The sequence below is a fragment of the Xenopus laevis genome, chromosome 6L (assembly GCF_017654675.1).
Source record: "Xenopus laevis strain J_2021 chromosome 6L, Xenopus_laevis_v10.1, whole genome shotgun sequence".
Taxonomy (NCBI): domain Eukaryota; kingdom Metazoa; phylum Chordata; class Amphibia; order Anura; family Pipidae; genus Xenopus; species Xenopus laevis.
In genome coordinates, this window is record NC_054381.1 from 74,091,129 (window position 1) to 74,104,051 (window position 12,923).

General features: G+C 34.6%; 1 protein-coding gene across 1 annotated transcript in view; it reads left to right on the top strand.

Annotated features, from left to right (window-relative positions):
• Nucleotides 1-11,206, top strand: part of ropn1l.L (rhophilin associated tail protein 1-like L homeolog) — a 38,910-nt gene extending 27,704 nt beyond the window's left edge. Inside the window, exons 5-6 of the mRNA NM_001096022.1 lie at nt 6,814-6,989; nt 10,956-11,206. Coding sequence (NP_001089491.1) covers nt 6,814-6,989; nt 10,956-11,022 — 243 coding nt within the window. The 3' untranslated portion in view covers nt 11,023-11,206. The remainder of the gene's footprint in view (nt 1-6,813; nt 6,990-10,955) is intronic.
• Nucleotides 11,207-12,923: the final 1,717 nt, after the last annotated feature.

Consider the following 12,923-nt stretch of genomic DNA (forward strand, 5'->3'; position numbering starts at 1 on the left):
GTACTTGTTGAATCAGTAGGAACTAACTGATTATAGTGGGAGAGTGTTTAATGCATTGGTGTATTGTGAATTATTACCTGTTAGAGAGAACGGGGAAATAGTCACATTAGGTTTCTATCGCCTGTGAATGATAGATGGTGGCAGCGAATGAGTTTTGTGGGTGTTGGTTGGTGTTTGGGGTGCTTTTGTGTTAGTCTAACCTGTGTGCAAGGTGGGTGAGAGACTGACTGAGTGACCCCTGATAGCCACACCTAAAGTCACGTGCAGTTGGAAGTATCGTGTCCGTGACAACCTTCCTTATAGAAGTGTCTATATAAGAGGGTTTCTCACTTTGTGATTTTTTTTTTAGCCAATTAATTTTGTTGCTTTGTAGAGAGAAGTTTGTAATTCTTAATGGCAGATTTCATTTAGACGGATCTTTACTTAATTGCTGAATGGAAAGTGACAGTAATTGTCCCACCTCTATACCTGAGGTATACAGGTGGTAAGGCCAATATATGAGGTACCTAGGTATGGATGTTGTAATAAAAATGAGTTTGGGTTTCATGTTTAATTACAGCTTTTTATGTGTGGGTGACAATTATTTGATTGGTTGATATGAGTTACTACTTGTGGGTGAACTTAATGGGTTTTATTCCCCAATTTGTACCATTTACCCCCAAAGTTCTCTGTGCAACAGTTTTGAAACAGTTGACCTAATGTATAAACAAAGATAACTAAAATGTACAAATCAGCATTTGGATATGATTACGGTAATCTCATGTAAAGTTTATTTTCATACTTAATCATCACCTATGTAGTTACTGTGCTTAGTTACACAGACAAGATCGGACTAGGGTACCTTCTGTAGAAGTTGCTATTATTTTTTAGGTAATTTTCATACATTTTCATCTCTTGGCTGTGAGGCCTGTGGCTCAGCAGTTATTTTCCTTTGTAAGTGGGTTTTCCATTCAGAAGCTGTCAGCCTAGGGAATCCTTCCAATGCTGTTAGTTTTGCATTATGTTGTACAGGTATGGGACTTATTATCCAGAATGCTCGGGACCTGGGGTTTTCCGGATAATGGGTCTTTCCGTAATTTGGAACTTCATATATTAAGTCTACTAGAAAATCATGTAAACATTAAATAAACCCAATACAATGGTTTTGCTTCCAATAAGGATTCATTTTATCTTAGTTTGGATCAAGTACAAGGTAATGTTTTATTATTACAGATACAAAGGAAATCATTTTAAAAAATTTGGATTATTTGATTACAATGGAGTCTATGGGAGATGGCTTTTCCGTAATTCCGAAATTTCTGGATAATGGGTTTCCGGATAACGGATCCCATACCTGTATTTGCAACAGAGCAGTGTTCCTGATGCCAGCACTGTGTTTTGACAGTTGCTGTGCACCCTACCAACCCCCTGCCCCATTATGATAAGCACAGAAACGGCAGTATAAATAAGTGTTTTTCGCAGTGTATTTAATTGCAAGGGCTGTGCCCCTATCAAATTGTACACAGTATCATTCTGGGGATAAAAGAGTGGTCTACATCAGTTGTCAAAACACAGTGCTAGCATTAAGGACACTGTTCAGTATCTCTGAAACCTATTGCTGGGAAAGCTCCATATGAAAGAGTATTATAGTTTATTATGAAACATCTTAGTCGCCTTCTTGATTTGAATTAGTGCAGGAAGAGACTTTTACATCTTTTACTCGAAAACAGTTAAATACATTTTTTTTTTAAAAATAAATTGCTAAGGACAGCACTTGCTGCATATTTACTTTAAAGGGGAAGTAAAGTCTAAAATAGACTAAGGCTAGAAATGCTGTATTTTGTATACTAAAAATAAACATGAACTTACTGCACCAACAAATGATTTATGCTTTCAAAGTTGGCCACAAGGGGTCACCATCTTGTAACTAAAGATTAAATATCTTTGCAAGACCAAGACTTTGCACATGCTCAGTGTGGTCTGGGCTGCTTAGGGATCATCATAAACTATCAAAACAGCACGAGTCAAATAATATCTGCCAGAAGCCAACAAAGCAATAATTAATAATCAGAATAGACTGCACTGGGTCCTGTGTTGTCATGTAATCTAATGTGGATTTCATAGTTTTTGTATTGTTTAATACAAACTTTTTCCAACTCTGCAGAACCAGTGGCTGCAGCAAAATAATCCTCCAAATAGAATCCCAGTTTATCTGTTTAAATCTGGCACCGTGATCTTTGTCCCTGCAGCTGGAGTTGGAAACAGTAAAGCGGATGCAAAGGCAAAAATAAAATCCAATACAAATTTCTACACAGTCGCCAACTGCTTTACAGGGAAACAAACAAAGCTGCTTGAGTTCTGCATGGCTGGGAAGTAATGATTCATAATGATTTTTTCCCTGCAGTGCAGTTAGGGACCGTCTGACACTTCCTATCCACAGCAGTAAATGAAGGGAGAATTTCACTGCATAAAAATCGTACACATTTTTTAATTAAAGTGTATTGGAGATAGGTTTCTTTTTCATTAAGAAAGTAAACATTTCATTTTTTTTTTTTTTGCCTTTACATGCCCTTTAATTGTATTCTAGATTTAAGTATGCCTTTAACCACTTTTTTCTGCACTATATTTTTCCATTGTTCTTTCTGACAGCTCTCACTTTTTCCTTTTTCATTAAGTTTTCCCTCTTTTAATATCTAGCAAGGTATAAAGTGCAGAAAAACAAATATATTTTAACTGAACAATTCAATTGCTCATTATAAAGGTCAGGAAAATAAATGTTGCCAAATTATTTGACCTAGGATGTCAAAGTGAATTTTCCAGATGTGATAAAACAGATTTCCAGAGGTATACCATAAACCCCATGTTATCTCTTAGAAATGTCATTTTTCTGTTTAGCTGTTGAAAAAGAGGTATTCAGTTTGTTAAGCGAAGACAAGCCAGCTTTGATAACCAGAAATGAACTGAGAAACCAGCTCTGCAAGTAATACATATGCTATATTGTCTCAAATAAGTATTAGGGCATTTATCAAAGTGCAAGGCTGCAGGTTACACTTAAAACAACTCACCATAATAACTGGTAGCACTGTGTATTGTGAATTTGCAATACAAATGATAGTAGCATATATTAAAGCAGCATGTATTATAATAGCATATATAATATTTGTGGCATTTTTCCAAACAATCTTCATCTCCACAAATGTACAATCTGCATTTCTCATTTAACAACATTTGTATGTTTCCTTCATCCTCCTGTAGCAAGCTGGAGTGTATTGTCATGTAGACCATAACCAAAATGTGTTTCCAGTAATCTGCCCTTAAACAATAAATAACTTTGTAATTATAGTAAAATATAATTTCTCATAATTGCAGTTTCTTTTGAAAATCATCCAGACATTTCCTCACAAATAAGTGCAGAATACTTATACAATATATATTGATTGATCAAGTGAAATCATGTTTAAAATGTAAATCTGATTTAGATTATACAAAAACATGAGAAGACTATATACAGTTAGGTACATAAATCTTTGGCCAGAGTCAACTTTTTTCTAATGTTGGTTCTGTACATTCAACAACTCAGATGCAGTTGAACTGCAGACTTTCAGCTTTAATTCAATGGGTTGAACAAAAAGATTGCATAAAAATGTGAGGAACTAAAGCCTTTTTTTTAACACAATCACTTGATTTCAGGGGCTCATAAGTAATTGGACAATTGACTCAAAAGCTATTTCATGGGCAGGTGTGGGCAATTCCTTTGTTATTTCATTATCAATGAAGCAGATAAAAGTCCGGAGTTGATTTGAGGGGCGGTGCTTGTATGTGGAAGATTTTGCTGTGAACAGACAACATGCGTTCAAAGGAGCTCTCCATGCAGGTGAAACAAGCCATCCTTAAGCTGCAAAAACTGAAAAAATCAGAAAAATTGCTACAATATTAGGAGTGCAAAATCTACAGTTTGGTAAATCCTGAGAAAGAAAGAAAGCAAGCAAGCACTGGTGAACTCCTGGAAAACCTGGACGTCCACTGAAGACAACAGTGGTGGATGATCACAGAATAATTTCCATGGTGAAGAGAAACCACTTCACAACAGCCAAACAAGTGAACAACACTCTCCAGGAGGTAGGTGTATCGATATCCAAGTCTACCGGAAAGAGAAGACTGCATGAAAGTAAATACAGAGGGTGCACTACAAGCCACTCATAAGCATCAAGAATAGAAAAGCTAGATTGGACTTTGCTATAATAAAAAAACATCTAAAAAAGCCAGCATAGTTCTGGAAAGACATTCTTTGAACAGATTAAACCAAGATCAACCGCTACCAGAATAATGGCAAGAAAAAAGTATGGAGAAGTCATGGAACAGCTCATGATCAAAAGCATACCACATCTCTATAAAACACGGAGGCAGTGTGATATCTTGGGCGTGCATGGCTGCCAGTGGCACTGGGAAACTATTGTTTATTGATGATGTGACACAGGACAGAAGCAGCCTAATGAATTCTGAGGGGTTCAGAGACATACTGTCTGCTCAAATCCAGCTAAATGCAGTCAAATTGATTGGCAGGCGTTTCATAATACAGATGGACAATGCCCCAAAACATACAGCAAAAACAACTTCTTTGCTTTTATTACATAAAGTGGAGGAATATTCTTGAATTGCCAAGTCAGTCACCTGATCTGAACCCAATTGAGCATGCATTTCACTTGTTGAAGACTAAACTTTTGACAGAAAGTCCCACAAACAAACAGCAACTGAAAGCTGCTGCAGTAAAGGCCTGGCAGAGCATTAAAAAGGACACCAAGAATCTGGTGATGTCAGTGAGTTCAAGACTTCAGGCTGTTATTGCCAGCAAAGGGTTTTCAACCAAGTACTGTATTAGAAATGAACATTTTATTTTCAGTTTTATAGCCCCTGAAATGAGGTTATTTTGTTAAAAAAGGCTTTAGTTCCTCACATTTTTATGCAATCTTTTTGTTCAACCCACTGAAATAAAGCTATACATATATAGGTTGGTATAGTAAAGTAAAATCAAGAAGACAGTCTGGCCAGGGTGCAAAGAGGTAGCTTTTTATCTTTATTGGCATCCAGTTAGGACATAGGGACATAGATATCATCTAATGATGGCAATTTATATTATCTAGATGCATTTCCCTATATGTGTACTCACCTTGAAATCAGCACCTGGAATTTGGCTGTGCTCCACCAGCTATTTTGAGGATACATGAAGATTAGCCTGCATGTAGTTCCTCCTCAATTAGTTTAGTACACCCATGTGTGGTCCTGTTGCCAGCTGCCAAGTATCCAGTTTTTCCAGTAACTGGTGGTGCAAAGATTTCTGAGACATTTTGTAGTTTCTGATACTTCAAGATATATAATTGTCAAATTTTAATTATTAAAGAGATAGTACATGATAAATTTCGATATTCGAATTTTCAATTTTTTTTAAATTCGAATCTAATTACACTAAAATAAACTTGAAATTCTAATTTTAAAAATTCAAGTTTTCATTTCGACCTTCCATAAATCTGCCCCTAAAATTTTATTTAAAGGTGAACAACCCCTTTAAAGTAGTTTTCAAATATTATAACATTTTTAAGTTGTGTATTCTAATTTATAATTAGTAAGCATGAAATAGAAACAGGATAAAATGCTTAAAGTGAATCATAAGCCGATTCTGCCTGCCTTAACATAATCCAAAAATATAACTGTTTTTATATCTTCATATCTTGAAGTTTGCAAAAGTGTGCAAACTGATTTTTTGAAGGGGACCCAATGGTGGATTACAGCTTTCTGAAAAGTAAATTCAGATAAATGGCAGCTAACAGACTCTGCTGAGACTTCAAAACCATTATATATTTCTTTAACATATCTTATGGTTTTTTTTTAAAAGGAACCGGTTACTCTCACAAAAAAACCTGCATAATAAAAGTCCTTTGCAAATTAAACATGGAACCAAATATTTTTTCTATTAAAACATCCATAACTGTTAGAAATGTATTTAAAATCTAAGCTGTCAATCATATATTATGTGGCCCACCTCGATGCCTAAAGTATAATTTTGCTCTCCATTCCAATTACTTTTGCTTTCCGTTCAGCACTTTCTAGATGTAATCATTACATAATTGGTTTATTTGGTGGCATGTACAATTAAGCTGGAATGTTGGGTTTAAATGTTTTGTGAGTAGGTGTGGACAACCATGCCAATATTTTGAACTTACAGAAAACCCCAGCTCAGTTAATGAGCCTCAAGATATTTAAGCCCACAAAGCCTAAAGAAATTTTTAGACTTAGAAGGAAAGGCATTAGCACTGAATTTAATTTTTTAAGTAGTATAGTATTGAAGCTGTGCAACAGTAAGCATAAGGTAACATATCATGATAAAGTTAGCAATAAAGGAGAAAAAGGATTAGGGTCTCACTCACTTCATTTTAAAGCACAGCCAGGGCAGTATGCTGAATGTCCTAACTACGGGACACTACTTATTGGGCATCATCACCTAGTGCAGGGTTTCCTGATCAACATATGTTGAGCCAGAAAAGTGGATCCACAAAAAAGCATGGAGCCTGAGACAGAGGTCTGAGGTTGAAATGCCATGGGGCCTGTGACTGTGCCTGGAGAAAGGTGGTGTTTGGAAAAGGTGAATCTAACTTGGAAGTAGGCTATTTGACCTAAGAGGCCCTGGGGTAGTCTGAAAGACTACATTCTCATGTGTAAGAATGCTCTTTTCAATTCTTTTAGAGGGGTTGAACTTGATGGATGTTTGCCGCTTTAAACCAAATTAACTATTTATATATGTATTGATTAATTTAGTTTTCTCCTTTTCATTACCTGCAGAGTATATCTTCTGCTCTGAAGTACGCTTGTGAAATCCTTACTGAGGATCCAGAAGGTGGTGCTGCACACATTCCATTTGATACATTTACTTACATTTACAAGTATCTAGCTCACATTGATGGAGATATTTCAGAGATGCAAATAGAGGATGTGCTCAATGTGCTTCAGTCAGAAGCGTAAGTACAGTAGGTGTATAAGAAGCCATGGAAACAATACGTTGAGCATATATATATATATATATATATATATATATATATATATATATATATATATATATACAATTATATATGGTTTCTTGCTTTCGTTTGCACACTTGTATATACTATATATAAAATGTCTGGAATCAGTCTCCATTAAAGTGAATATTAACTGGAAATTCAGACAGAAAGTTGTTCTGTTCTGCATCTATTAAATAATCCAAACAAATATAATGATGACACTAATATTTGTTTTTCAAAAGTTTGGCAGGAAAACTCATGTTAACGAATTCATTGCCATTTGTTGATTATAGGAGTAACCAATAAGCATTTATAAACAAATATGTTTATTTAAGTATAGTACAATGTTCAAAATAGAAAACTTTTTTTATTAGAATATTTTACACAATTCACATAATTATGGAGCTGCATAACCTTTGGTGCATGAACATCAGCTCTTCAACCAGACCTTAAAGGAGTTGTTCATCTTTGAGTTAACTTTTACTATGATGTAGAGCAGGGGTCCCCAACCTTTTTTACTGGTGAGCCACATTCAAATGTAAAAAGAGATGGGGAGCAACACAAGCATGAAAAAGTCCCTTGGGGTGCAAAATAAGGGCTATGCTTCGCTATTTGGTAGCCCCTATGTGGACTGGCAGCCTACAAGCAGCTCTACTTGGCACTATACATAGTTTTTATGCAATTAAAACTTGCTTTCAAGCTTGGAATTCAAAAATAAACACCTGCTTTGAGGACCCTGAGAGCAACACCCAAGGGGTTGGAGAGCAACATGTTGCTCACGAGCTACTGGTTGGGGATCCCTGATGTAGAGAGTGATATTCTGAAACAATTTGCAATTGATTTTAATTTTAATAGATTTTTTATTATTTGTGGTTTTTGAGTTATTTAGCTTTTTTATTTAGTAGCTCATCAGTTTGCAATTTCAGCAGTCTGATTGCTAGGGTCCAAATTACCCTATAAACCATGTATTGATTTGAACAAGAAACTTATATGAGAGAGCCTGATTAGAAAGATTGTTAATAAAAAGTAGCAATAACTATACTTTTGAAGCCATGCAGAGCATTTGTTTTTTAGATGGGTTCAGTGACCCCCATTTGAAAGCATTTTTGTGTCAGAAGAAAGGGCAAATAATTAAAAACTAATGTAGACCAACTGAAAATTTGCTTAGAATTTTATAAAATTCTAAATGTTAACTTAAAGGTGAACTACCTCTTTAATTGTCTCTCAAAAAGGGATGTCCAGTTTTGTTTGTTTTGTCTGACCTTTTTGCGAAAATCTGCTTATTGTAAGAATGTTTGCTAGATAACCAACCATGTTTAATATAAAATAGAAACAGCCTGATGTGGCATCAGCTCAATAGCCGACCCAAAATATATTGATTTTACTTTGCCGAAAGGTTTGATTGACTATAAATCATATATAATAAATCATTATAGCAAACCCCCTGTGCTACACATGTATTTAGCATCATTTTCTACTGGCTTATATGACATATTTGAGTGTCCCACGTGCAGAACCTCAACATTTAGTAGAGAACCATGATTAAAGTCAGTGCTGTAGAGCCCTCTTTTCAGCCGCCATGTTTGCTGCAACTTATTGATGGACTCAAATGTGACACACAGTCAATAGTATACATGCGCAATCTTAACATGTGCATGTTTTCATTGATGACCAAGTGGCTGAAGGAAATAACAAGCAAGAAATGACACAAGCTAAAACATATTTAGTTTTGTTTTTTTATAAAAGTATATATAAGGTTCTTGACTCATGGCAGGATTGGCCCTGATTATATCTCTCCATAGAATGCCAATAATTTGCCTATATCTCTTCTATTCCTAAATATTGTATTGGATTTCTTATGGTTGTTATTGCCTTATATTTACCTTTATCTCTTTTAAAGCATAAAAACAGTTTTACCATGCTGGTAAAATTATTCAGAATATTTTTGTGCAGAAAAAAGTTCTCTGATATATAGTCTTCTGAATCTATTCAAGAGGAAATGTTAGAAATAATATGGCAGTGTATTTGCACTTGCTTTAAATTATTCACTTGCAATCAGCACTGGGAATGTTTCCTTTAAACCCATTAAATCTGCAGAGTGGAAAAAATATAAAAATACAAGTCTACCTATTTATGTATAAAGTGAGGCACATATTTGTATATTCCAGGATTTACTTATGTTTATCCTTTTAAAGTTTTCTGGTTCACAAGAAGCATATATGAAGCTAAACGATTCTGACAACCAAAAACAGTGTGAGGCAATGACTTGTAACTATTTTCTTTGATTTAAAGAAAAGCATTATGATTTTCTGTGCTGTGTGAGAACCTCTTCAATAATTAAATGCATTTAATGTCATTCGGTACTTTCTCTGAACTGCTGCTATCATTTTTTTACAGACTCTATGCCTATCTTTGAAAAGACAATTTAAATGTTAATGTATTATATAGTCAGGAACAATACTTTAAAAATGAAACAACAATAAATTAGTTTGGCAGTTTAAGTTTACCAACAACATACCACCATGGTAAATATATGTCGAGACTGTAGAATAATTTTTTTCATTTATTTTGTAAATCCCTTACAGCAAATATAGAAATAAATATACACAAATACAGAAAATATAACCATTTATGTGACCAAACATATAAGTAGTTTCCTTAAGGTAAAGCAAATACTGTTTATATGAATGGTTCATCATCTTCTACAAATTTTTAATAAGGGCAAGGCACAATAGACATGTTTTTTTGCAGAATATACCCTTTACTGTTTTTTTTCTGGAAAATCCAGGCAAATTCTATATGATCAATGCATTGAATATTTTCCAAGGATAAAAAACCCTTTTTGTTCCTAATAGTGTTCCCATTCTGTGTTGTCCCACTTAGCTGGGGTTGCTTGTCATGCTGAACCATGGTGGTATGTTAGCAATGTTATCTTGGGATTCTCCTGCCAATGTACCTGTATCTGGTTGCCAAAACACTGATCTGATCTTGCATGCTCCTTACTGGAGCCTACTAAATTGGACAGTGTCAGATTTAGTCACCTACATAATCAACAGATATTTCCATTGTATTTAGAGTACTTGCAGACTTCACATAAGGAATGCTTTTATGCTTTATCTTAAAACATCACCCTAAAACCTTCAGAAATGTGTTCACACTTTCCATAACCTGCCACATTTTATAAAATAAACATGGTATTTAGGGGGTGTGACCACAAAATGAGCATGGCCAAAAATTTCAACACTATGCTCGCAAGATCTTTTTGTCACTTTTTACATTTTTCAAATGTTAGGAGGTATGCATATGTTTTGGGAAGATGAAAGAAGTTATTATTAACTGACAATGGTATTGCGAGGCAACAGAAATTGTGTTACTTTAGATAAATTATTACCTTTTTAATCCAGTCATTAGGGAAGAAATATTAACTGCATTCTAGTATGTTGTTGCTTTGTATAGTCATACTATTTAAATGGACAGTTTTGTATTCCTTCTTAATCTAACTCGTAAGAGCCAAACATGGAGCAGCTTTATTTTTAACAATTTTTAGCTACAGAAATAATAAAAAAACCCTGATTTTTCATTTTCATTAAAAGTATGTTTCAAACATACACTCCTCTTTTGCCAGAAATACATTATTACCTTGGCTACAACCACTGATTCTATAAATTAATGGTGTTGTGCATTTTTTTATGCAACCTGCTCTCTTACACTACTGGCCTTCTCTATTGCTGCTCTCAGTAAATTGATGTCTGTAGTATAAGTTTACTTATCTTTAAAATGACAACATATAATAATTTTGGTTAGAGATGACTTGGTAGTAACGTACTGTGCATATTACAACATAATGGAAAAATAATCAAATTATATTTATACTTGTCAATTATGTTTCATTGTATTCATTTTATTTAATGTTTTTTCTTTTAGGGAAAGACAAAATGGTTTGATCCAGCCAAGGAATTTTCTTTCCTCGCAATGTCCTCTACTTTCTTAAAAATCAGTGATCTTGACAAAGATTATAAAGTGCTTCCATTCTAAAAATAAGTAAAATTATAAACACTACATGAATAAAGATATAATATTTTAATGCAAAGATTCCCTTTTCTCTGTGCTCAAACTTTAATAAATGATGTACTCTAAATAATATCCAATTATTATGTTCTAAAGCTTAACCCTTATCTAATAAAAGTAAAAATATTAATTTAGATAAAAAGACAGAATACCTCTAGGTGCTTATGGGATACTTGGGGAACACATTTTGAGGTATTTGTCTTTAAAGGATTCTTGTACTTCTAGAATAATATGTGATCTTAATACAAGATAGAACATACACAAAGACACCAGGGATCATTAAAAAATGCAAGAGCAAAATGCAAAATTGATCACTGTTCACAGTGGTACTTGTGTCTAGCTAGGTAAAAACTAGGGCACACAGATGAAAGGGATTCATAGAATTAACACCTGGTTTGAAGAGGTATTATTTCTTGGAGTAATTTTGCGTATTGTGGAAACATAGGTGACTTGCCTTTAATGAACAGCAGACTAATCTAGTGGTCCCTTGGTGTGCTTGAAGGGTGCCCAGAATTATGCTTGAATACTGGGAAAAAACACTTCTTTGCATATAATTCTGGTTGCATTGTAAAGCTTTGTGCTTGCATTTGTAAACAGAATGAAAAAATGGCGCCTTTTAGTTAGTATGTTTTTTTAATATCAGCGAAATGCCTTATTTTGGGAAAAGCCTTTATATATGGTGCTTCTAGGCATCTTACAGTAAAATAGCAGAAACAGATTAAATTTTTGACGTTACAATGATTACAATGTGAGTCAAGAATATGATTGTACATTTCATATTTCAACACTAATATTGTAGATGTTTAGCACCCTTACATCTGCTATGCTGTGCTGGAAAGTACAAGCTGAGAAGTATAGTAACTTTTGTTTCTTTGACATTTTTCAGATTAACTACTTACAAGCTGTAGATTTTTCTTATCAAATGCTTTTTAATGTTTACACATTATGTATAAAAAATGTATTTAATTTTGCCTCTTTCACAGTTGCAGTTTTTTTGAGGGGTCTATAGGAAAAAATATAAACTATTTATACATATACTGTAGATTATATTGGAATTATATTGTTGTAAACAATGGATGAAGGAAACTCTTATTGTGTGCATAAAACCATTCTTTCTTATCATGTATTAATTTATATATATATAAGTAGGAGTTGTCAAATTCCTGACCTTAAATAAAGCTTACAGTCTGGTAGAATTTAAACGTGTTTATGATGTTCTGTTTGTTGCAATTTACTGACTACCTCACTCCTAATAAACAACATGCCATTACAAATTAGCAGATGAATGTGCTTAATGTTTATAATTATTTGTTCAAGTGTGATTGCACATGGGGGGTTGTCGTCTACAGGAAATCAGCACTACTCACGGGCAACAAATCTTGTGGTTATACCTTGTAGACAACAGGATTTGCCATTGGCACAATTAGATTAAAGAGTGTTAGCAGCACTGATTCCCACTGACTACATTACAACGGTATTTTAAGATTTGTTGGTGATAAATCCCCCATATGCCACATTCCTAAAGGTGAACTTAACTCCCTCTTGGTTTTGCCTTTTCCTCAACTGCATTGCTGGCCACACATAAAAGTTCACGGCCCACCAAAAGGCTCTATAAATGCATAGCTGGGTTGACGCCCGACATCTTTTGCTTTGTTTGTCTCTCTAGCAGTGGAAGCCAATACCATCTTGGCATCCACTGTGCATGCTCCTGGTTGGCAGTTGTTGCCAGGAAGACAAACACCAATCGTGACTTGACCAAAGACGTGGCCTCCAACCAGCTGTGCAACTCTGCTGTTAGATAGGCAATACTGGGGGTTGGGGGAG